General features: G+C 35.5%; 4 protein-coding genes and 1 long non-coding RNA gene across 10 annotated transcripts in view; 1 reads left to right on the top strand and 4 right to left on the bottom strand.

The window, feature by feature from the left end:
- Positions 1-26,465, bottom strand: part of LOC132175341 (replication protein A 14 kDa subunit B-like) — a 66,365-nt gene that overhangs the window by 905 nt on the left and 38,995 nt on the right. For 2 of the 6 annotated variants that reach the window (XM_059587279.1, XM_059587296.1), the window contains exons 1-2: positions 1,381-1,566; positions 1,064-1,120 (exon numbers count right to left, since the gene is read on the bottom strand). The exons of 1 other annotated variant lie outside the window; for it this stretch is intronic. Coding sequence is in view for 1 of the 5 variants with exons in the window: in XM_059587251.1 (XP_059443234.1) it covers positions 46-50 (5 nt within the window). In the remaining 4 variants the exon portion in view is untranslated. Of the gene's footprint in view, positions 1-45; positions 166-1,063; positions 1,121-1,380; positions 1,567-26,465 lie in introns of those variants that run through there. 3 more of the 6 variants (XM_059587261.1, XM_059587270.1, XM_059587251.1) reach the window with 2 other exon arrangements.
- LOC132191420 (uncharacterized) lies at positions 3,592-7,638 on the top strand. The gene is made up of 2 exons (XR_009441282.1): positions 3,592-3,711; positions 6,739-7,638. It is a non-coding gene; the product is annotated as an uncharacterized LOC132191420 (long non-coding RNA).
- LOC132175334 (putative disease resistance RPP13-like protein 1) overlaps positions 8,745-26,465 on the bottom strand; it is a gene marked incomplete in the record, with an annotated part of 37,825 nt that continues 20,104 nt past the window's right edge. The window contains 8 exon segments of the mRNA XM_059587238.1: positions 8,745-9,295; positions 9,459-9,544; positions 10,021-10,091; positions 10,231-10,427; positions 11,087-11,239; positions 11,389-11,465; positions 11,906-11,981; positions 12,342-12,527.
- LOC132171096 (putative disease resistance RPP13-like protein 1) lies at positions 14,453-18,682 on the bottom strand. Its single transcript, XM_059582324.1, has one exon. It carries the CDS (start codon positions 18,680-18,682, stop codon positions 14,453-14,455), a length of 4,230 nt encoding a protein of 1,409 aa, XP_059438307.1.
- LOC132171087 (putative F-box protein At5g55150) lies at positions 22,214-22,998 on the bottom strand. Its single transcript, XM_059582312.1, has 3 exons — positions 22,724-22,998; positions 22,407-22,614; positions 22,214-22,267 (listed from the first exon to the last, which is right to left on the bottom strand). Exons 1-3 carry the CDS (start codon positions 22,996-22,998, stop codon positions 22,214-22,216), a joined length of 537 nt encoding a protein of 178 aa, XP_059438295.1.

The following is a 26,465-nucleotide window of genomic DNA, read 5'->3' as shown; positions in this document are numbered from 1 at the left end:
CAACACATAATGCAGTTAAATCTTCATTTCCTCAAATGCACATACCTCATACAGAACAATAATTTTTGAGAGATGAGAATACAAGTGATTGTTTGTGGGTTTAAAGGAAGATCCTTGAGCTGAGACAAATTGCCTGTGAGAAGATTAAATACTAAGTTGGAGATCGTTCATCTCTCTGCATATGGTATGATATCTGGCATCCTATTAGTCCCCTCATATGCAAATTGCTGTGAGGATAATATGCCTTTTGGGATCAGGAAAGGAGCAAGAGTTGACAATATCATTGAAGGTTTTGAATGGAAATGGTTGTTCGATCTCCAAAATGGTTGGAAGTACAAAGAGCTCCTCCCAATTATTAGGCCAAACAAAGAAAATTGGGATATAAAATGAGTGAATGGCATCAATATTGAGTTCCTGATTAAGTACACTAGGGAAACCGTCCGACCAGTGGTTGACTAGCAAAAACTTGTCAGGCATGCTTAACAGCTTAAGTATTTGTTTGGGGTATGCTGAACAGCTTAAGTATTCTTGAACATTATTTTTCTATTTTATAATTACTTACCTTACCAAAAAATTATACTATATTTTTGAAGTACATAAAAAGTCCAACCAACCCCTTGGCAGATAAGTGTAATATATCTACTTGCATTTTCAAAATTAAGGGTGAAACATGTGAAAACTTTGTAAAATTAGCATTGCTCGCTTCCTCAAAGAGGTAAAGTAAAGCCTTTATACGGTAAAATGGGCTAATTGCCTACAATAAGTAGCTATCAACAAGAATGCCTTCACGGAATCAGCTGTTGCTTTCAAGAATACTAGGAACTTAACACAAAATGCAGTATCATTTGCAAAAGGAACACCAACTCCTTTGATTTAATAAATGATGTGAAGTGTTTATTCTTTGGTGTCTTGAATTGTACCCTAATCGATCCTGCACACATGAATTAGACCCTACACTTTCACTTATACAAACTTTCCAAATGTCTTGAAAGAACTGTGAAAACCCCTACCCCCAACCAAATAACAAAAATCCTACAAAAACTGTAATGTTCAAGAAGATTACCAACAGGAAAGCTCCACATGCACGCACGCAAGGATAGATTTGGAAAAGACTCCAAAGCTTAAACAAAGGAAAACCCAATCATCAAAAATACCAGCTTCTAAATATTGAGCAGGTTTCACAAAATAAACATCAGATATACAAAAAACATAAAACTAGTAGTCACTCATGCTCAAGAGGCTTATCATCAAACAGCTGGGACGCTCATGACAACAGAAGAAGGGGTCAGATTGGTTCCCAGAATAAACAATTAACCAACAACCCAATTTTCGTACACAAAAGCTATTGAACGAAAGAAATAAGATAAATCGACGACATACCTTTTGAGAGTGAAAGAGATAGAGAAACTGGAAACAAGACGCAAAAGGCAAAACTGGTGGGCGCGGTAAGTTGTAGTATCGAAGGTAAAGAGTTTTGGGGCTGTGACACGGTCACACGAAGAGGGCGAAGGACGGGAATTTTAAAGGTGCTCCTGATGGTTGTGGATATTTTGGTGGGAATTCAATGGTACTAGGGTTTTTAAAGGATGCCGCCATTTTGAAGGCTAAAAGTGGATTTTAAATTAAATTGTAAAAATTTATTATTTGGGTTTGGAAACATAAATAAATAAATAAAACAAAATCACATTTTTAAATCACAGAAAGCAGAAAGGAGTGTTTTAAAAAATGCATTCTTTTAAAAAGCTAAACTATGATTTCAAAAATCAAATTACAATTTTACCTCTTTTATTTGCAATTTTTTAAAATTATGCTTGTCGATTGTACTTTTAAAATCATTATTTTTAAATCGCACTTTTTTAAACTAAAAAACCCAAAATCAAAATGTTCATTTTGTAGATTAAACTGGACAAAAACAAAACAAAACAAATTGTGTGAATTCCTGTGAACTTGCTTTTAAGATAATACATTGTTTGAAAAGGGACTTTCTCATGCTTTCAGTTCTTCTCTCTTAGGATGTTTGATCAAAATCAAAGCAGGTGCCCAAAGGAGAATTTTATTGCTCATGCTTGTGGAGCAGCATCTGCTGACAGTAATAACCAATTAGTTTAAGCCTTTGTATTGACCATTGTCTCAACATACGACATAAATTGAGTTATACTATTTAGTAGACTACTATACAACTGCCATACGACACGGATAACTGACAATGAAAATGACCCCATACATATATATAAGCTAACTTTCAATGCCATATCATCTCAATTGTAGTATTGCAAATCAAAAACTACACATCCAACAAGCTTTTGATCTGTGTACTGCTTATAGATGGATAGATTAAACACGAAACACCGCATCACCAAACAAGAAACTCCCAAAGGAATACCAATCAAGTACATGATTCATCAAAACACAAGAAATTAAACGTTCTACTACCAATGTCAATAAAATCTTCCATTCAACAAAACTTGAAAAAGTCTAGCAAAAACGGAACTAGCTTTCCATAACTTGCACAGGGAAAATTCCTGTCAATTAGGTATTAGTGGCCCTAGTGTAGATCTGCTGACTGGCATGAGAAGAGATCATCCTGATGGCACCCCTGGCCATCAAATCCTTAATTGCTCTGCGTGCTAGAGATCCACTAATCTGAAATTAGGTAATCAAAAAGAGAATCATTAATCAACCATAATCATTAGGTAAAATTAAATTTATCCCTTAACTAATGGCAAGCAAAGCAACTTGTTTCGAATATTAAATTCAAATCTATCAACTACAATGAAGCAATTTAAATTGTTTGTTGCAAATGCTTCAGATTCTATGTATTGCATAACATTAATTTATATTGTTCATTTCTTATCATCAGAAACTATGGCCTATTGGAAGCATTTTCTATCCCTATCTACTTATTCTTTTCCAACAACAAAAGAGAAGATTAGAATGTTTTAACAACTTATTTGCTATACTACATTACACCACCACAGGATCTAAACTAACAAATAAAGAAAGGCATGAATTTATTCTTCTGATAAATAGGATAACAAAGAAAAGCAAACTCTTAATTACAGAAGAACAAATAGCAGTGGGGTAATTGACAAGGGAGAAAAGAGAAGTACTCGGCCTTTAAAACTAGAACACCAAGACATCTACATTTTCCTTCTTAGAGAAAAGAACAATCCCACAAAAAGTGGATGGTGTGACATCTCTAACATACCCTCAACCGATCAGACAAGATGGATGGTGTGACAAGCTTGAACTTGGGAGCTTAAGTAAGAAGCTTGTCATAAGTCGCCTGATCGAACAGAACCATGTTGTTCACCTTCTCCTTTTGCTTACCCTTGCTCCATTTCTAAAATTACAAAAACAACCTGAGAGAGTCTACGCAGAAATCTCAACCAAATCAAACCAAAAATCAATGCCAGCTAAGACGGTATCACCAAGACATCCCAAATCTCAATATAGAACAAAACTACCAATCATAAAATAAAATTCAAAACCCAAGGCTCCATAATCCTCCAAATGAAGATAAATTACTCATACCTAATAAATGAAACAAAAAATCTAAACCTGCAATTAAATCTAGAACTAATAGCAGAAGAAGCACACAAGTTTTGGGACCAGAAAATTGGAATCGATCTGCATTCAGTTCCGTGGCAGTTGTGCAAACGCATGATAGCTATATACTATCGAAATAACATGCAAAAGAATCTTGTGAAGGTAAACTTCTTGGTGTCTGCTTTAAATTATTTTCTTTCTGAGCAGTGAGAACATATAAGAAGTTATCATTTTACTCATATATTTGCCAATCATCTAATGCACATTTGCATTCATTTTCCTGATTCAGAATCAATTTGTTTGCCAATCATCTAATGTCATGTCGGTCGACCTTAAACGAGCATCATAACCTGTATAACTATAGCATTTCCATGATTACTTGCGCAAAATTATAAGACAGCTAATTAACTATAGCCACTATTATTTCCGATAACCTTAACATATCCAAAAAACACAAAGGCGACACTAAAATATATAGAGGGTCTAAAAAAAAATTGATATCACTATCTCTAGTGCCTCATAACCAAAAGATTTTTCATCTTACCAATAAGTAAACTTTCACATTCTTATTTGGCCTAAATTTTCTCCACAAATGACTTGATGTTCTTGACTAATTATTACTCCAATGGGTAAATTGGACTCGTTTGTTTAGAAATCCTATGTATCACCATAGTAACTTATTACTTCTTAAGGCATTTACAGGGTTTTAGAAAACCCTTCAGCTTGCCATGTGCAATCAAATTTGGAAAATTTAATATGTTTATTCAAAGTCTAGACAGGATTTGTCACTTTGAGAAACTTTAGTCGAAAGGATTAAAAATTCAAAAGTACTCGTTTTTCTTGGTGTACCAAATAATAAGCCCCCAAGAAGTAGGCTTTTCCAACATTTTAGCGAGCCCAAGCAAGTCTGTTCTCGATAAAAGCCTTATAAGCTAGCCGAATCCAGCCTGGACAAGCACACAAGCAATAAAAAAAGGTTGTGCCTACTTTATCTTAACCACTGTCACCTGAATTACTAACATTCTTTTATTCTCAGAGGTACAAGAATGTGTGTCTAACAGAGTGAGTGTTATTGAATCAAATCTATTAATCCATGAACTCTCTCCCCTTAACAAAACGTGCAAAAAAAAAAAATATTCCGTAAAAAAGAAAAGGAAATTGATTGCTCAAGAGTATGTTCTATCTTTTTCTTCTATTTTTTTTTCTGAGTAATTTTCATTCCTGTCCCTTTTTTTCCCGTTAATACTGAAGTGTATATTGTAGACCCGAATTTGAACATACGAAAACTCCCAAGTGCGTAGCTAAATGGGCCAGGAATATTGCCCAACTTTGAAGTGCTGAAGTTCTAACCCGTCCGCCCATTTACATTTCACGAGTCCATTTTTTTCCTGGGCCTCAATCCTGGTGTGTGGGAAGAATATTCATTTTTGTAAAAAAAAAAAATTAATTAATTCAGTTTATTAAATTAACACTTTTCTAAAATAAATATGGTTTCCATATATAGTTTTAAAAATATATGCAAAAATTGGTTAAAAATGTATGTGACAATGACATACATTTTGGACAGTTAGTTTTATAGTGAAAATATCATAAATACGCTCTGGACCCAATTAATATAAAGGCATACTCATTAGAAATGTTAAAAAGGCTATAATAGAGCCGAGTACTAAATGTTCAAGCTCTGTTCATTTAATTTTATTTTGAAAACAAGCAAAGCTCGAGGTTATCACCGAACTAGTTAATTTGTTCAAGATTAACTCATTTATTTTTCGATCGAACTTGAGCTTGTTCACGAGCTGCTCAGCTAACCTATTTATTTCTTATATAAAGTCAAGATCATGATTGTTTATTTTTTCGTAAATCCATACTGACTATTAGTTAATTAATTACTGTTCCAGTTTTATCATTTGAGTTAATTAAATAAATTAACTTGAATCTTAAATAATCCAATCTCGAGTTTATATGTATGTTTTATATAGTATGTATATGAATTCATTACATAATTCTAAACAGTGCGTTGAAATTCAGCCAGGCTAAATTTGTTATATATATATATATATTTCAGTGTCAAGTGCAACATTTTCTGTGAATACTAATGCCCAAATCTAACCCATGGTACAACTTCGAACAAAGTGGTAGTTTGGAAAACGAGTTGTAGTGAGTCATAATTTAGTGTATAAGTGCATCAGTGGTAATAGTGTTTTTTTTTTTTGTTGGGGGTAATTAACGCGTATGTGTATAGTAATGCTACACACTCCTACTTTCCCACATCCATTTCCACACTCCTTTAGGTTGCTCTTCAAACCACCATTGGATTAAAATCCACAAAAGATTCACATCCCACATCTAATAGTGGTTTTAAGAGCCACCTAAGGGAGTGCAAATGAATGTGGGGAAGTGGAAGTGTGTGTAGTATTACTCAAAAAATAAAAGAGAAAGGGTTAAAGATCCTGTGGGGAGAAAAAAGAAAAAGGCTGAAGGGTGAAGGTAATGAAGTCAGGCTCTACTTCACAGTAGTGATGGAAAGATAGAAGGGATGTGATAAGCGGGTGGCTTGTTAGGAGGGATAAAAAGTAAAAGGTAGGGAGTGGCTTAATGTACAACTTAACAAGTGGATAAATATGTAAAAGCATAATGCCTCTCATCATTTCCCCTTTTTCTGATACTTTCTTCCTATTTTTTAGAAGATAAGGGTACATGGACTTCGTGCAAAACACCTGTTCTTTTTCTTTTTTTCTTTTTTCTTTTTTGTCCTCTTTTTGGTTCATTCCAAGAAATGGAAAAGTACCAATCCAACCACCATTTTCCATCCTTCCCATTATCTGTTTCACCCAGTGAAGCCCCAAATGAAAGCTATAATATTTACTAAAGTGTAATTAATAAGAAGATATGAATGATACTGTCCCCATTAATAGTTTGTTAATAAAAATTAACAATATAAAATTCAATAGTTGTTAGGATTTGTTGTTTATCAATAATTATAGCAAGTCCCACTCACCTTTGGCAGAAGTGAAAGAAATAGTTGAATGCTTATCTGTTCTCATCTTACACAGTTATGTACGTTTTAAGATGTAGTGTGCTTTGAGGACTTACTAAGTTGATCTTGTTCCTCTATTGAATAAATTGCTAAGAATCAACTACTCATATTATGTAATACTGGTGTATTGTTTTCATGCTTGCATATGAAAGCTCTTCAAGGACTTGGAAGCTTTTGATCGAAAGCCTCCAGAGAAATCAATAGTGCAGAAAGTGGCAAATGCATACGAGATTTTGGGCTTACTAGAAGAAAAAGAGAGGGTGCTGCAGAAGTACAATCATCTTTTCACTGAAGATGCATCCCTCAGGAAACGTAGGAAAGCCCCACCTATGAAAAAGAAGAAATAAGGTAAGGCCTTGTAGACCATGTTTGAGGCGATCATCCCTTCCTGCAGCGACGACAATTTACAGCAATTGGAAATTATCAATGTTTGCAACGACGCAAGATCGGATAGCCACCCTGATAATGCGGAGAAATTGAGACAATGTCCAATCCTAATGTGTTGTAAAAGTGCCGGCAAATATTTTCCCTTCTGGCAAAGACTCCAACTGTGGTATCTATAAAAAAAAAAAACAATGTTTGGAGGTTCATGCTTAAGCCGTCTTTCTTGTCATTCCCTTGAGTCGAATCAGGTTGTCAAAATTGTCAATCTGCAGTCTCCTATGGTGGAGAGACCAATTTTCCACCGCCTGTAAAGAAACCAAAACAAAGATTTTAAGTTGCCGCATTTTTCGGAACTTAAAGATGGAAGAGAAGTGAAGAACCCTATTCAATTTGCTAGTAGACAGTTGTTTTGTGGTAACTACTAAACATCTTCTGCTGATAATTTTTCTTGTTTGGCTTGGCAGGTCTTCTAGTGCTTCACATTCTCAACACCTAAAAGTTGCAGATTTTGCTGCTCGCAGTGGAACTAGCGAGTTTCTTACTTCTTGAGAATCCGAGACAAGTGTAAGAATTTTAAATGCTTCATGGTATTGAGACTCCGAGACAAGTGTAAGAATTTTAAATGCTTCATGGTATTACTTCAAAACATGAGTTACTTTACAGGCCAACCTTTTCAACAGAACAAAATATAACCCAACAATTGTGACTCTTGTAAACATTTCAAAACATGTTTATTTTGCCAAATAGTTTGATAATACGACAAGTACCCGAATACGTAAGAGATGTTTTGGGTCGGGCCCCGGGGATTTTATCATTAAGCATGCTACCAATAGTGCAAGATCATGTGCTGGGTTTAAACTCTTGAATGAGGGTCAATTATACAGTGATTGCGATTGCTGATATCTTGAACATGTACCATTCTTTTTCAACTCAACCCATTTCTCCCAATATTCATACATCATCCAATAAATTTTCTGCCATTCAAATTATATCTCAAAGGTGCATTTGCAATTGCCATATTCTCGACTGGAAATGGGCGACCACTCTTACATAACTCAAAATGGGTGCATTAGGGTTTTGCTATTAGCCTAAAGGTGATTTATATCGAGTTATTTATTATATCCAAAGGTACAAGACATCTCAATTTTTACTAAATTATTAATTCATAAGTGATTTAAGAAAACATCCCTTAAATATATAAAATGTTGATCCAGTTTCACTTTTCAAGACAAATGTTAAGATTCCAAAATTGAATGGTTGGAACAAGCAAATACTCAATACATTTGGATACTTAGATTTGATGAGACCTGTAACCCTAATGTTATGGACATTGATTTCACAATTATCCTAATGTTTCTCTTGACGAAGCCTACTGTGACAAAAGAATTGTAGATTGCTTTTGTTTTCAAGAAAACACGACATTTAGTTTGAGTGAATTTACAATACTCTGTTTGCCTTTGTTTATTTGGACATAAAATGTTTTCCATCGAAAAATATTTTTAATAAATTCTTAAAAATGTTCTTCGGTGTTTGGTTTATATGCAAAAAGAGGTGATGAAAAAAATGCCCAGTGACTTTCGGCAACATCTGATGAACAACGTGGCAAATCCCGACAACCTCCAGTGGTGGTTTGGCGAAGGTTTGACGATGGTTTAACGATTTGAGAAAGAGAAGCTCAAAATCAATAAATTGTCTGTAGTTTTAAAGAAGAAAAACCGTTTCACGAAAATTAAATAAAGTTTTCCGAAAATGGTTTACAATTACGAAAATCATATCATCACAAGAAATATCAAATTTCAAATGAACAACTAAGTTTTCCCTCGTTGCGTCAGCTCATTCATTAGAAACCATTTACACCAACAACACCACTAGAGTTCTCAATACACATGGAAAAAAATTAGGACTCGACATTTTAAACGTTTGTCATGAACCACAAAGCAGAGATCCCACTCATTCATTGTTTATGTAAGATTCATGCGTTGCTATTTTCCAGGCAATTTTCCATAAGCATAGGCAGCATAACTCGAGTCAATCCCAATTGTTTGCAGTAAAAAGGTAAAAAGAGAGCCTGCAATTTTGCTCTGCTGTTTCCAATTACTGCAAGAGACCCTTGGTTCTTCTCAAAAGCTTTTCCACACTACATACACAAATTGCTTTTGCTTTCATCAACAAGCTTCAGGACCTAAGAATCCTTGTTTAGTTCCAGGGAATCCACAAACTCAGTTGCCCCAAACAGATTGAAATATATTCCTAACTAGCAATTGAATTGATCACATCATTACTCCGCCTTCTAGGCACCTCCTCTTGTGCACCTGTGCCTCCCTCCTAGTATAAAACAGATGGTGGAAGCCAAAGTGAGGAGGATATGGGAAAAACTATGAAATGAAGTTTTCGTTTGGTGACCACAGCCCTTGATAGCACCTTTCAAATAGCACTTATTGATTGCTCGTATAAAGTTTAAACAAAAAAAAAAAAAAATCAAACTCACAAGAAGAGAGTAGGAATGGGCACAAGTGTCGGGTACAAATCCAAAACAGCAATACAGCAATGGCAATCTCCTTTGTAGCCTATGACCTACATTGAAAAGTTAAGGACACTGTGACAGAAAAATTCACTTCTTCATCTTAAATTAAGTCATATATCGAAATATATACCAAGGGGTTGTAGACAGGTGTAAACCACATTCACATGCATTTTCCTATGGTTCTTTTGTTGCTAAAAACTCAAAAACAAAAACAAACCTAAGGTTCCAATACATTTAAGGATAAGAACACACCCATAAATAGATAGATCAAAATTTAAGGGCAATTTCACATGTCTAGGATAATTGTTAAACATGACACATATTCTAACCGAAACATCAGTTGCTTATAGCTGATAACAAGACAGGATGAAGTCAATGTTGTTGTAATGTGAATCAACAACAAAGAATAATTAGACTTTGATCGGTTCAAAATGAATTCAATAATACTTCAAGTTCCCTTTCTATGTCTATTTGGATGCACAACATGTCCTACGATTGTAAAAGTTACATGAGCAGTAAAACATACCTCTTCATATTCGTAATCACCATCTTGGCAAAATGTAATCCCTTCACGTTCTTCATCCTCACGGACCTTACCTATGTTGTTCAGTAGATGACCACAAATATGTAACTAGATGAAATCAATTACATTTTTTAAGCACTTATCAAAAAAAAAAAAAAAAAATTACATTTTTTAGCAATGAATAAACCAGAAAAATAAAGGAGGAAATATTACCATCAGTATTCTTTCCATGATCAACATTTTCAACATTGAAAACTTCGGCTTCAACCTACAAGGGTGTGATTCCATATTATTGGACAAAAAGTACATATGCTCCTGGCTTGGCATTTAGGCTCGGAGTTTGGGATTTACAAGGTTCTTCCTCTTTTTTCTCAAGCCAACAGAGGCACTTTCTTCACAAATCGAATACTCTGCATGAACACTATCAATTGAGTTACTGAATATGATAGAACATTAAAAACTACCCATAATATGGCTACTATCACAATACGGACTCCAACATTACCGAAGGATCAAAATTTAGTTACTTACCTTTTTATAGGAGGTCCCAATAATTCACTGAATCTCTAATAGTTAGTAATATATAGTAATGAAAACTTTTGGTCACTGGGACAATTTAACAAACACTTCTATGCTGTTATGTGAAGGTCCACAGTAATTAATGAATTACAGAGTGCTTTTGCTTTCATCAAAAACAAGTTTCGGGACCTATCCATCAGCTACCCCAAACTAAGTCTTATACTTGTGACAAAATAAATTTCAAGATCCCAAAGGAAAAATAATTTAATCACACAAGACACCAAGATTTAATGTACGTGGTTCAACTTAATAAGCCTACATCCATAGGCAAAGACGACCAAGAGAAAATTCAATATAAAAAAATTAAAAAAAAATGGAATTCAAACAGTAACTGGGAGAAAACTATTCAAAAACCAAAACCCCAAATCTCACTCTCACACAAAAGAGAATTATAACAAAAAAAAAAAAAAAAAAAAAATCTTCCCTCAATTCTCTAAGCTGTGTAGCAATAAAATTGTGAGAAAACGGAATAAGATGCACTGTGTTTCACCTTCTCGTTCTCCATGGAGCTTTTGGTTGAGTAGATTGCTTTATAGGATTAAAAAGGCTATTGAAAAATAGGACTCCAAATTCGTCCACAAATATTCCTACTAACACTTGAACTTATCACATCTTTATCCTCTTGTGCACTTGTGTCCCTCTCCTGGTGAAAAATAGATAGTTGAAGACACAGTAGTATAAGGGAACATTACCAAATAAAGCTTTCTGTTTTGCAATGAGAGTCCTTTAAGCACACTCTTTCAAACGGCACTCCTATAGTATAAATTAAAGAAAAAAAAAAGTTGAACTCACAAGAAGAGAGTAGGCATGGGCAAGAGATAGAATAACCGAGTACAAATCCAAAACAGAATGACTACCTCCATTGTAACCTGCAGAACAAGCATTCAAAAATTAGGGGTATATATAAAATCATTCACCTGATTGTGATAGAAAAAATCCAAATCTTCATTTAAAATTAAGTCATCAATTGAAATATATACTCAGGAGTTCAAGGTTTCAACAAAATAAGGAAAAGAACACATTCACAAATAGATATATCAAAATTTTAGAGCAATTTTCACGTCTCTAAGTGCATGTGCCCAATTTTTGTGCAGCCAATATTTTTTTATAAAACCACCTATTGGATTTTGAACTCCCGAAAACAATGTGTGGATTAAGAACACGACAAGCTCAAATACAATACAACCATGTATATACAGGACACTGGACAAGGTTCAATCTCCCACACAACATTTATAGATATGGCAAAAACAAACCCAGCTCTTTGATATACTTTTTATAAAAATGCTTAAGTTGTTTTGATGCTCACAACAGCTTAAAAAGAACTTTGGCCCGCCCTCGATGATCTAAAATTGTTAGCTTCTCAAGTCCACGGCTCTTGCAATCTGCAATTTAATACCTAAAACCGTCAGGATGATCAAAAAAGTCAATGACACATCATAACTTTTTACCCAAACAAATATAAACAGAATATACACAGAGTCTCTCAAATAGAACTAATTTTTTTGTTCAATCTCTCTCAGACACACACACTCTTGTTTGTATACAAATTTTTTGAAATATGATATAATGAAATTATAATTAATAATTCAATTAGGGAAAGATGATAAGATTAGATGAAATTATTCAAGTGGGATAATTAATATACAAACTGGATAATAATCTCAGTGCTTCCGCAATTGGTCACAGGGAGCCGTTGAAAAATATGTTGGAAAAAAGGGGCCTATGAGTGGAGCTGTGCATACCTGATCCCCTGGATCTTCACATCTTTTGGGGCCTTGGCACCCAAATCTGGATGCTCTTGAAAACTCCAATCACCTCCCCTGTCTCGGGCTTGCTCTTGCTCCTCCTCATCTACTCTGGCTCCAGCAGGCAATGCAACCGCATTGTCATAACCGGTTGAGCCACCCCTTCCCTTTGGGTCCAGGAAAAACGAGCCACGGTAGAATGGCACAGATACTCTCCTCCAAAACTCTCCTCCACCCCTTCCCTTTGGATTCATATAATGCAAGAAAACAAAGAATCAGAGGCAATCAAGGTTATGTGAACAGTAGCCATCAACAATAACATATTTTGGGGGATTCATTATGCTGATTGGTAGTGGTTTGTATAAGGGATTATAAATAGATTTACAGATTAATAGGGGCTTGAAAGAGGTCTAATGTAATGGTGACTGAAATTAGGAACTAAAGCCCAGAAAACAAAGAGAAAATCAAAACAAGAAGATGAGCAACAAGTAAATAGTAAATTAATCAAGTTCGCCAATTAATTCTATAATACCACAAGACTTCCTTAAATAGAAGCATAATCCTAAAAATGAAAAGCTAATAACTCCCAACTAGAAAAAGAAAAAAGATTCCTCATCACTAAACAATCTATGTCCTGTATCTTCATTGGCTGCTACTTCTAGCTCATAGCAAGACAGGGTGTAGGATCATAACCATCCTAGTGTTCTTTTGTTCTACATATCAAAGCAATGTGATCTACATAATTCTGAACAGTTAATCCATCACTAATAACAATTCAACCCATTACAGAATAGCTAAAATCAAAGAACTAATAATAAATTCAATCACAAAAAAATTTAAAAATTTAAAAATTGTGATTGAATTTATTAAAAATTGAGCCCACCTATGATATTGGGAAAATCGTTTCGAGTATTGTACCCATTCTTCATTCGGAATTGCTTGATTTAAAACCAGGACATTCATTTTGGAATGGAGGGAGAAATCAAATCATGAAACCAGCACATTCATTTTGGAATGGAGGGAGAAATCAAATCATCACAAAGTGATCAAGATTACAAAGATATACAGGACAATGGACGAGGTTCAATGTCCCACACAAAATTTATAAATATGGCAAAAAGAAACCTGCCTCTTTGCCATACTTTTTATAAAAGTGCTTAATCTGTTTTGATGCTCTCAGCAGCTTCAGATGAACTTTGGGCCACCCTACAATCTGCAATTTAACACCTAATAACGTCATGATGATCTAAACAAGTCAATGGCAATCATAACTTTTCACACAAACAAATATAAACAGAATATACACAAAGAGTCTCTCAAATAGAACTGATTTTTTTTGTTCAATCTCTCTCTCTCTCTCTTATCACACACACACACTTGTTTGTATACAAATTTTTCGAAATATGACACAATGAAAAATCAAATACATATTAGAGTATGGCATATAAACTACACGCTACTTAATCAATATTTTGTTTCCCTCCAATAAGATTACATGGGACAGTGACCCATGAATTAAGATGTTATTCATTCAAATTTTCATTGATAACACCAATGCAATGGAATGCATTTGATTCTTTTGCACACAGATGCAAGATCAGAATGAGATGTTTTTCCATTTTCTGGTCCAAAGCTCAAATATATTGGAAAAAAGGCTTGATAATATGATTTTATCTTGCTATTGGCGCAAAACCACTGAGAAAAAACATTTCACCAATCTCAGTTCACTAGAAAAATGTTCACTATTCTTGTGTCCGTTAATGTATTCTTTGATTGAGGAGGAAACAACACAAAGAAAAAAATCCAATTACATACCTTTTTGTAATGATTCCCAAATCTGTATTGACCAGCAACATGCAATTAGTGGTGAAAAACGCAATGGTCAAAAGCCTTCTCTCTCTGCTTGGTCGTTTGGGCATTTTAACAAACACTTGTGATACCGGTAACTCCAACAAGAATAGTCGCACGTTCACCAAACCGACAATAACAGCAGCAAGAGAGTTTTCCAACGGCAACATTCAGAAGACAGTCAAAGGAGCCTTCCGTTATGTGATGGAGACCCAAAATGCATGGGAAATCAAAGAAGAACCCCAACCAAAAGAGTTGTCTTACGAATCAAAATAAAAGAAGCATGGGTCCATTTCACCCAAGGTCTGATTCTCGTCTTCTGGGTCATAGATGAACTTACAATCAATGCTAACGCAAGGAATGTGGGCTATCCTGTTCCAGTCTCGTCCTTGATCTTTCTTGCAGCGTTCTTTCAACAGAGGACAGTTTTCAATATGAAGTTGCTGGAGTGTGGGAGGCAGACCATCCTCTGGAAAGGATGTGAACTTTTCACAGAAAAAGATGCGAAGTTCCAAGAGTGAGGGAGGCAGACCATCATCTGGAAAGGACATCAGCTTTTCGCACCGACCAATTCTCAGAGTTTGAAGAGAGGAGAGGTATCGAAGGCCTTTGGAAGATAAGTATTTCAAATTCGGGAAGTTTATGATGATGAGGGTGGTTAGAGAGGCAGGCAGCATCATTTCTTGAAAGGATTCCAGATGCGGACATCCACCACTAATTTCAAGATGTTGAAGAGAGGTAAGTCTGTGCAATCCCCACTCAAGCAAGGCCTCAGTTATGTTGCAATCTTTGACTTTAAGTGATGTTAAGTTGGGGGAAAAACCTTCGTCCGGAAAGGATACAATGCCTGGACAATTTTCTATACACAATTCTTGAAGAGAGGTGATGTTGTGTGTGGAGTTGGGTAGGGCCTGCATATTCTTACAATCTCGAATCCACAGCTTTCTAAGGTTGCGAGGAAGCAACCCTCCGTCCGGGAAGGAAACTAGAGTTGAGCATCTCCAAATCTGAATATGTTGTAGATGGCTAAGGCTGTGTATGCCCATGAGTAAGGATTTAAGGTTTTCACAATCCCAAATATAAATTTCTTCAAGAGATGAGCTGTGATGGAACGTTTTCGCCACTGACTCTAGCATTTCACAATTGCCAATGCGGAGGTCTTTAAGTGTTGCAGGAAATTCTTCGCTAGATGTCTTTAAGGATTTTAAGGATGGACACGTGTCAATAAGTAAGAACTCAAGAAGAGATGTGATGCTACTGCTGCTGTTGGTATCATCCTCGTCCACCAAAATCACCATATTATTGCAATAACGTATCACTAGGCGCTTTAGAGTTGGAGGTAGCTGGCCTATTGCAATGTGCGTCAGCGAATCACATCCATAAATTTCTATACGCTCAAGAAACATGCTGTTGTACACCACTGCCTTTGGCAAAGATTCTATGGGACTGCGTGTGGATGGCATACCCTGTTGTGGCTGCTCTTTTACTTCTTCTGCCACCAAAGAAACTAGTTTTTGACATCCCACAACCCACAAATTACGAAGACGGGGGAGGGGTTGTAGTAATCCAACATCATTTGACCAAAAAGGCATTCGCTCCTCACAATTGTCAATCGTTAAATCTTCTACATTCATAAACCCTTCTATTGGACATCTGAATTTCAAAATTGTTGATAAAGACTTAGAGTCTAGTGAGGTGAAGTCCACCTTACCATTGCGCACCACCCCTTCTAATTCTTCAATTTCTAGTTTGCAAAGCTCCGGAAAGCTTGAGATTGGAACGACCAATTGCTCACATCTTTCAATAACAATATTTTGTAGTGAAGGAAGGTGGTTTGGTAACGTCCCCAACAGCTTGGGACAATTTTTAATAGAAAGCTCACGCAGGTGCGGGAACTCTCCATTAGGGCTCCAATTCTCCCATTCTTCCATATCCTCGAAATGCAAAGTCTCCAAAGATCTAAAGGCTTGTGAGCAACCTTCCCCATTAAATTCATGACCAACATTCTTCACAGCGGCCATGCCTTTAATGAAAAGGTGTTTGAGTAATGGTAGTTGGCTGACTGCTGGCAATGATGTGCACTTTCTACAATTTTCAATCCTTAGGAGCAACATATTAGGAAATGAATTACCTTTTAACCAAGTTGAAAATTCTATACCACCATAGCACTTAATAGCTAGCTCTTTCAAAGACTTGTTTGGATGTAGCATGTTAAGTATCTCTAATTCGCTTGTTCTGTCTTTTGACTCATCAATGTTCCGACTCCATTCCAAACACAATGCAGAAAGATCGAGCTTTTCAATTGACTTAGCATCCCTGGATTCAACGACATTCTCCAATTGTGAGATGATGAGTGGCCCTCGAAGATGCAACAAAGAACCTAGCTCTTTTAACGTGAAACAATTGCCTTTTCCCACAATTACATTAGACAATGTTTGGAGACAGGTTAATTTACCTATTTGAGGAGGCAGTCCTTCCAGTCTATTTGCATTGAGAATGTTGAGGTGGCGCAAGCTGACTAGGTTCCCCAACTTTAAAGGCAATTCCTTTAGATAATGACATTCTTCCAATATCAATGTATGTAAGTTGCGAAGAGTGGTTGTTGATTCAGGCAAGCCTCTAATATTAGTGTAAGAAAGGTCAAGGTATCGTAGATGCTTTAAATCACCAATTGAATTCGGTAGCTCAACTATGCAGTACCCACTCAAAGAGAGCACTCTTAAACGTAGTAATTTCGACAGCAATTTAAGAGGAACATCATGAGTCAAATAACGGCCCCCCATCCTAGGTAGCATAAGAGGCATGAAGGTACGTAGACACGTGAGTTCAGAAAAAACCTCAAACCTTTTAGGGCCGTCAAAATAGTCACCCAGGTATGACAAATGCCGAACTTTTTTAGAAATTTGTCCTTTGTTGATGCCCTCAATTCTATCTTCCATTCTAAAGCATATATCTTTTGCAACCCACTGAGCCAAATCGTTGATGAGGTCATGCATCACAAATCGTGATTTCTCTGTACTTGATTGTTGGAAAAAGGACCTTGATAATAGATCGCAAAAATACCGGCTACCCAAATCTTCCATTTGCTCATCCCCTTCTTGTTGCTGAATTAGACCTTCTCCCATCCATAATAGAACTAGTTGCTGCTTTTCAAATTCATAGTCCTTGGGAAGTATTGAACAATACGCAAAGCATCTCTTTAAATGTGAAGGCAGGTGGTGATAGCTCAACATAAGAGCTGGAACAAATTCATTTTTCTCTTCAAGTATATTCCAAATCTTGCTCTCCAATACACCCTTCCACCCATCACGATCCCGTTTAGTGCGTAGGAGGCCTCCGAGGGTTTTTGCCGCCAAAGGCAAGCCTTTACACCTTTTAACCATTTCCTCGCCAATATCTTGAAGGTTTGGATGCGCACTAAAATCGCTTGCCCCCAATGCATGTTGGGTAAATAAAGACAAACAAGCATTATTTGATAACACAGGCAAAGGGTAAGCTGGGACGGTGCCTGTCATTGATGAAACTCCCTCATTGCGAGTTGTGATGACAATTGTACTTCCCAGAGCCCCTGTTAGGAAAGGAGCACGTAGGATAGTCCAATCATGGTATTTCTCATTCCAAAGATCATCCAAAACCACTAGGAACTTCTTGCCTTCTAGTTTCTCCTTGAGTTTGACTAGCAACCAATTTTGATCTTTGCCATTACAATTCTCAGAGGTTAGAGATTGTAAAATTGTTTTTGTGACTCTCTCAGCATCGAAATCTTCAGAAACACAAGCCCATGATTTTAGATCAAAAAGGCCTTCCACTTTTTTATCATTGAATAAATCCTGGGCAAGAGTTGTCTTTCCTATACCCCCCATACCGAGTATAGGAATCACTGAGAGTTGAGCATTCCTACATTTTTCACTCAGCAACAGTTCAAATAGAGCCTCTTTATCACTGTCCCTGCCATAAACATGCGGCTCAGGCACTACAGAAGTTGATGCCATAGTCCCTGCTTTCCTATATGACCTCCCATCGGCAGTTGCTTTCAATAATCTCAATTCATCTTTCTGAATCACCAGATCGTTGAATCGATTGGTAATTTCAGTGAACTTTGACTGTAGCCTAATGTTGATCTTAAGAGCATGTGGAGTCAAACCAGTACAACAAGTAGGTATGAGGTTGCGTACCTTACTTGTGCTGGCTTGATTTTCTCCCTTCAATTCGTGTAGCAAAGCTTCCGTGGCGAACTCATCAAGTATATCCTCCGCATCGTAAGCCAAGTCTCTAAGATCATCCAGCCACCGTTTCACTGCCCTCTCAGTATGTTGCTTCTGGTCCGCATCATCAAGCACGTCCTCAATTCTTGACAACGTTTTCTCCAACTTTTCCATCTTTTCTCGAAGTCCCTTGTATCTACGTGCAAACTTCAGCAACTCCGGAGACATCAGTTTTTCAAACAACACTTGGAGGAACGCAGCAAGGAAAATCTCTCCTACTGCCATAGTTTTCTTTGTGGAAAGGAATATTGAATCACGAAAAGATGCAAAGATAGCAAAGCTCTCAAACGCAGAAGTAATTGCAAGAAAGTTGTAAAGGTTTCTTCTGTGAAAGCTTAAAGAGTCTCAAAAGTTGTAAATTGCAAAGAAGTGGAAACTGCTAAGAAGAAGCTGGGACGTTTGTGGGGGCTTCCCATGTGCATGCTTTTCTAGTTTTCTTCTATCATTATTACTTGGACCCAATACGCTATAATTCACATCATTCTCATCACAACCGTTGGATACACAAAGACTTTATTCATCCAAAAAAAATATATACAAAGACTTGGTTACAAGTCTTCTCCCTCAGCCTTCTATATATTTTATGTGGAGTCCACCATAATTGGCCACATTCAGGAACCAACGGAATCCAAAGCTCTCTCTCTCTACCAACGGAACAAAAAGAAAGACAAAGAAACAAAGAAAAAGATTTACACAATCCATTAAAGTTCATCAATACCTCTCTGTACTACTTTTGTCGGCCATTGGGTATGCACTGGAAAAAGGGAATGAATTTATTAACTCTTAAACCCTTAAAGAAAATGAAACGGAACCAACTTGTAATTCTATATCATATGCTTAAATTGCACCCTTAAAGATAAATGTAAGTAAAACATTTGGAAAGGCATGGGCAATCACATACTCTATTCAAAATATACAAGAATAAATAAATAAATAAAAATACATATATAATTACATGTATTTTAAACATAAATCAGTTTCATAATCAGGATTAGAAAAGGCCCGCAGTGCCATTAAAGCTCATCCTGCAAATCAAATTAAAGAGCTCGCCTCTAAGTAGATGCTCAATCATGGCTTCAACAACTTGTTACTGCAAAAAGTAAATGAAAATAATAATAAAGCAAACAATTCTTATTTGTAAAGAACATCCCCACCAACCCAAACCCATTCCCCACCCCAACAAAATTTAAAAGAAAATAAAATAAAAAGCATGTAAAACCAACTCCACCATAAAAAGCATTAATTCCACCGACACCATGTAAACATCAATAGCAACCCCACCATAAAAGATTTACACTTCAGCACAGACGTCATGTCTTAAAAAGATGATGAGTTTTTTTTTTTGTTTTTCCTAATTAAAAAGAGAATGAGTTTAACTCTTAAACAATTAGAGCTAATAATGAAATGATATTAACAAAACTCAGCTGCCCCAAACTAAGTGAGATATATTCCTACTAGTAATTCAACTAATCACATATTTATTCTGCCACCTATGCATCTCATCTTGTGCACTTTGTATCCCCCTCCCCCTAAAAAACAGAGAGTTCAATTGAAGCCATTGTGAGTAGTATGAGAGAACATTACCAAACAAAGCTTTATGTTTCAATACTCCTTAACTACTCTTTCAAATGTCACTTATTGACTATGTAGTAGTTGATAACTTTGATTTTTTTTATTAATTTTTTTTATATATATAACTCTTGAATTTTATTTATATAATTGCCAATTGACATTTATTTTGGGATGGGTAGTCACTGAAAGAGAACAACTAAAACTTTTCAATCAACAAATACTCATAAACACAACAAGAATCAAAGTTACTAAAACTACATAGAAATAGGCAAAAAGAAGTATCAACATCAGTTTGTATAGAAAATAAGTTTTAGTTCACACATCTTTAAAATTTCTGTACATACATTTAAGACATTGGAATCTACCATGACACAGCAAAAGGATGATCCTAGGAGCACAAAAGCAGAGGCAAGAAACAGGTTACTATTTGAACAGGCTGAACTTGCACGTTCCCCAACTTTCATGGCACTATTTTTCGAGCAGGAATATTTGACCATGCTGCAATGAGACACTGTTAACCATGTGTATGGGAGTATCTAAGTTATATTAAAAAATAAATATGTCCTTATAAAAAATAGAAAACCAGTTTGAGTATATTTGTGTAGATGTTCTGAATGGACAAAATAGAAATTATGTCCACTTTTAATTTTAAAAAAACAGAGACTTATTGACTGTGTCAGTCTATTTAACATACTTTCTATATAAGGCACAACAATTTGTGTAGATGTTCAGCCTCATATTTTCTATATAAGGCACAACAACTACTCCCTAACGTGATTGGGATTGTTCCAATAATAACATTTTGCCAAAAAACAAAAAGAAAAAAACAAAAACGACTAATAAATCATATTGGCTCTAGCAAATAGGAAGAAAAATAAGGAAAAGAAGAAGGATAAATGATTTAAATGAAAAGAAACAATAAATTAATAAAACCCCAACCTGCAAGAAAGATAGCTTTTTTCAATATAAGGCACAACAATTTGTGTAGATGTTCAGCCTCATATTTTCTATATAAGGCACAACAACTACTCCCTAACGTGATTGGGATTGTTCCAATAATAACATTTTGCCAAAAAACAAAAACAAAAACGACTAATAAATCATATTGGCTCTAGCAAATAGGAAGAAAAATAAGGAAAAGAAAAAGGATAAATGATTTAAATGAAAAGAAACAATAAATTAATAAAACCCCAAGCTGCAAGAATGATAGCTTTTTTAAAGAAGAAGGGGCTGAAAAAAAAAAAAAAAAAAAAAAAAAAAGGGGAAGGGAAGAGAACAATATAAGCTGCAGCTTAAGTAGAATATATTTAAAAATGCTTGAGCATAATATATATTAACAGCCTAATCTCTCTTTCTGTTTGTTCCAATCACATGCTTTAATCGCTTTTACTAGAGAGACTCCTAATTTGATTTGAAACCTCACTGAATAATATCTTCTCCTACCCGAAGTTTAAAAATGTAAATAATTAATTACTGCATTATCTTGCACAATATTTTTTAGCCATTTGAGAGAGAGATAAATGCCATCACAGCTGTTGGATTGGTCCATTGGTGGTGATACAAAGACTGTTATATAATTTACTGATGTCTTAGTGTAAATTTTTCCTTAAATCAATACTTGTAAAAAACAATTCTTAATTGTAAGACAACTGTGAAGCTGTTTACACAACACCACCCCCGTCAAATGCCATGGATCATGCTTCCCCTCTCAGAATCCCGTCTACAATCCCACCGCTCCTACTACGACCTCTCTACCGACAAGACCTACCATCTAGAGCTCCCAGAAGCTTGTTCCCCCGAGCTTCGCATTGACTGCTCCAATGGCTGGCTCGTCATCTTCGACAACTCCTCAGCCATCTTTCTCCTCAATCCTATCCCCCGAGTCAAGTTCCAACTCCCTCCACTCTCCTCCTTCCCCAATCGACTATTCCAAAGTTGGTAAGGAGTACGCTATCCGACGACGGTCCGGCAAGATCGACGAGCTGAGATTGAGCGAAATGCGCGACTTCTTTATCAAGAAAATCGTTATGTCGTCTCCTTCAGAATAACTTCATGCCAGTGGCGATTATCAATATGACCAGCGGGTTGGCTTACAACAGCCATCGATCTTGGACTTTCATGGGCCATTTAGGGCTTTCCTTCTGCGATGTTACATCTTATAAGGACAAATTCTATGCTGTGGATCTACCCCACCGCAGCCGGCTCCAATTCATCCTGTAAACCTCTAAGAACAATTTTCTAAAGAAGGCCACAAAAGCACCCAGGGATTATCGCAATCCACTTGGCGTACGACTAGTAACAACTTGTCCCCTGAAATCACCAAATATACCATCTGTTGAAAGTATTTTAGCTGCTTCGAGAAAGTTATTATAATTACCGAAACACTCGGTGATTCGCCGATTACATCGCAAGCCGCCATTGATCCGCACTGATCCACAGCATAGAATTTGTCTTTATAATATGTAACGTCGTAGAAGGAAAGCCCCAAATGGCCCATGAAAGTCAAAGATCGATGGCCGTTCTTACAGTAAGCCAACCCACCGGTCATATTGATAATCGCCACCGCCATGAAGTTATCTTCTTGACTGAAGGAGATGACAAAACGATTTTCTTGATAAAGAAGTCGCGCATTTCGCTCAAACTCAGCTCATAGATCTTGCCGAACTGTCGTCGGATAGCATACTCCTTACCAACTTTGGAGTAGTCGACACTCTCAATGTTGGGGAAGGAGGAGAGCGGAGGGAGATGGAACTGGACTCGGGTGATAGGATTGAGGAGAAAGATGGCAGAGGAGTTGTCGAAGATGACGAGTCTTCTTCGACAAGCCAGCCGTTGGAGGAGTCAATGCGAAGCTCGGGGAAACAAGCTTCTAGTAGCTCTAGATGGTAGGTCTTGTCAGTAGATATGTCGTAGCGGGAGCGGTGGGATTGTAGACGGGATTTTGAGAGGGGAAGCATAAGCCATGGCATTTGATGGGGTAGGTGTTGTGGGAACCTTGGGAGTGAGGAGCGCCATTGGGAAAAAAGAAGAAAGGCAAAGAAACAAAGAAATATATTTTCCACAATCCAATAAAGCACCACATGTAGGGCTGTGTTCTGTCTCATCAGCACAAGAAATAGAGTTTAAGTCTTAAACCATTAAGGTAGCCCCTAAAACAAAATTAAGCTTATAAGTGTTTAAACCATTAAAGTTCAAACATTTCCTAGCATAAAAGTCACCATTTTGGATGATCTAAGGCAGCCTTTGGTAGGAGATTATTAGATATTTCCTGTCATAAATATACATGTGCTAAAAGTCATTTTTTCTAGTTTTCATGATTTTATAGATTATTTTCTTTTTCTTGTTAGGTGTATCTCACTACGTGAAATCCAGCTTTTAGCTATGACCAAAAGTTGTTGCTAATAACATCTAGGAATGATGAGTCGACACAAATGTCCCGTCAAAAAAAATTACCAGCAACAATCTTAGTATCGTCACTGATAATGTTAACAGATTGGCCCAAATAACATAACGACAGTTATTAGCAATGACTCTTGTGTAGTAATTTATAATACATTGTCAACGACAATAAAAGACGTTGTCGTTGATAACTCATTATTTGTGACCATATACCATGTCGTCGTTGATAACTATACTTTTTTAGGGTATCAGCTCCACTTGTAAGCCTAATCTCTCGTTCTCACTTAGCACATTTAGAGACTGAGTTTGATAAACTTTCTTACGGTCCAATTTGTAAGAAATTTTTGTCTAACTTTGACATTGACGAAGAATTGAGCCAAATCAAAGAATAGTGTAGCAAATTAAGACTTGTATTTTTGGGTTAACTATAGATTCTTTTTTAGTAAAAATTTCAAGCTTTCATTAAATCAAAATTATGTAACTTTCTCAACCCATACAATATCATGAATAAAAATGGTTAACTATAGCCAAGTATTCTTTGGAGGATCTGAGTCGTACAATTACTTCTTAACAAATAATAAATCTCAATATGTTTTGTAGAAATTAAAATGATAAAAAGTGAAGAGAAATAATAGTTCCAAACTCTTAACAAATAATAAATCTCGATATTTTTATTATTTTTTTGGAATTCTAAAAAACTTAATTTATGAAATCTAAGCAAACGTACGTCCATCACCATAAATTCCAATAAATTCCATCTGCACCACTTTTTAGACTATTGGGGGTATATATTAATATGCACAAGAAAAAGAGAAACCCTAAAGCAAAGAAAATGAAACTAATTTTCAATTATATCATACGATTAAATTATATCTAATAATTGTTGAAAATAATTTTGGATGGTGCACAAATTCTCATTAACATAAAATAATTACAATCTGAATATTAACAAGAAAATAAATAAAAAACAAAGAGATGAAAAGTAAAGTATGGAAAGATCTCACAATGCTATAGAATCACGCAAGAGCGTTGTCCTTCAAGGTTGATTTGTATCTCCCGGAGTGTATAACTCAGTGCGATAGGATCCTTTGACACGCAATCTCTCAGGATTAGACTATAGCATCTACCTTCGTTAATGACACACTTCCAATAACAAAGAGTAATAGAACAACCCAACTATCAAAGTGGATGAGAGACTTCCAAATATTATTTGTAAGAAAAATCAATAATATAGCATATGACTTTATGCCATGAAACAAGTCTTTTACAACACTATACGTACTGGAAAGAAAAGAAAGTAATTTTTCCTTTATATCCTTATTAGAGCTCAACATATATATATATATATATATATATATACAAGTATATGTGCAGGAAAGTTTTTTTTTTTTTTAATGTCATAAAGGAAGTCTAATGACCAAACGGTCATAACGTCAAAAACTCCCAAGCATAAAACTCGTTATAAAATGCAGTAAAACTTATTAACTCCAAATGGTCAAAAACGGTTACAATTTTTATAATAAAACTCATGATATGAACCCCCATATCTTCATAAAATTAATTTCACCTGCAAACCAAGTTTACTTGACCTGGTACAGTATTGTACTGTTCTTCCTTGTATATATTAACTGTGCCTACGTTACTGAAATGTGTAGCTATGCACTCAACATTTCATACTTTACAATAAACTGTATCATTTCTAAATTGCAGGCCATGTATTCTTCCTCAAATGATATCTTCAGCATTCATAAAAGATTTGTTGTGCAAGTAGAACAGTTGCTCTTAGAAAACAAAGTAGGTCCCTTTGGCTTAACTAGTGATCCTTTTCTTCTATATAAAATGTATTCTTCCCTTGCTTGACTTGGTATGAAATTGGCTCTGTTTGGTTGGTATTAACCAGGTTGATCTGGTTCTCTTTGGCGATGTTCAAAATTATGAGAGATCACCTCGGGTTTTTTTTCATTTTCTTTTTTATGAGAAATTTTTTCAAGGCAATATCACTTTGTGTATTCACCTCTATCGGACAAATCCTAAACTCATGCAAGGCGCTCCCTCTACATGGATTAGTTAAACTCCAATTTTAGTGGCGTGCGTGACCCCAAAAAATTATTTCCATTCCAAAGAATTTAAATATTAAACTTGATAAAAATGCTATCAAAACTAAAGCTCTTGCCACAATTCCTTAAGGTTGGATCCTGCTCGATTTACCAAAATGAATGTGAGGCTTTGCCCAGAAAAAATAAAAAATGGGCGTAAGCTTTTCTTCTGCTATAATTCAGATAGATCATTGTCATCACAGCTGTTGGATTGGTCCATTGGTGAAAGACTTGTGTACAAGTCTTCTCTTCTTGTCAAATAAGAGGGATGATATGTACTCAACTTAGAAGCCCAATATAAGTTTAACTTTTGCCTTATTTTTTTATTTAAAAAAAAAAACTAAATATCAAATGAAAAAAATGTGTGAATGAATAATATCTATTTTTGGTCCTTTTTTTTATTTGGTATTTTTTTAAAAATACAAAATGATATTTTTTTTTTCATAAAAATATCATTTTTTTTTAATAAAAATTACATTTTTATGAAGAAAAATATAATTTTGTATTTTTAAAAAAATACCAAATAAAATAAGAATAAAAAATAGATATTATACATTCACACATTTTTTTTATTTGATATTTAGTTTTTTTTAAAATAAAAAAATAAAATAAAAGTTAAGTTTAAATTAGGCCTTTAAGTTGAGACGGTAGCATTTCTCGTCAAATAATGCAGCTGTTGGATTGGTCCATTAGTGAAAGACTTGCGTACAAGTCTTCTCTTCTTGTCAAATAATGCAACTGTCAGATTTCTATTTTGCTTTTTCTCTGATTCGTCATAAATCAATGGAGTCAACCATAATTGGCCACATTCAAGTAACCAATGAAATCGAAAGATCTCTCTCTACCGGTGAAAAAAGGAAAGCCAAAGAAAAAGATTTACACACAATCCAATAAAGCACCAATTGTAGGGCTACAGCACTATATATATATATATATATATA

This window comes from Corylus avellana, chromosome ca1, assembly GCF_901000735.1.
Source record: "Corylus avellana chromosome ca1, CavTom2PMs-1.0".
Lineage (NCBI taxonomy): Eukaryota > Viridiplantae > Streptophyta > Magnoliopsida > Fagales > Betulaceae > Corylus > Corylus avellana.
Note: the sequence above shows the minus strand (reverse complement) of the source record. Positions and strands in the feature narration are given on the sequence as shown.

Coding starts and splice junctions, on each gene's coding strand:
- LOC132171096 (XM_059582324.1), bottom strand. CDS start 18,682: ATGGCAGTAGGAGAGATTTTCCTTGCTGCGTTCCTCCAAGTGTTGTTT.
- LOC132171087 (XM_059582312.1), bottom strand. CDS start 22,998: ATGCCATGGCTTATGCTTCCCCTCTCAAAATCCCGTCTACAATCCCAC. Junction 22,615..22,723: donor AGAGTGTCGACTACTCCAAA/GTTGGTAAGGAG, acceptor CATCTCCTTCAG/TCAAGAAGATAACTTCATGG. Junction 22,268..22,406: donor GCGAATCACCGAGTGTTTCG/GTAATTATAATA, acceptor GGCCTTCTTTAG/AAAATTGTTCTTAGAGGTTT.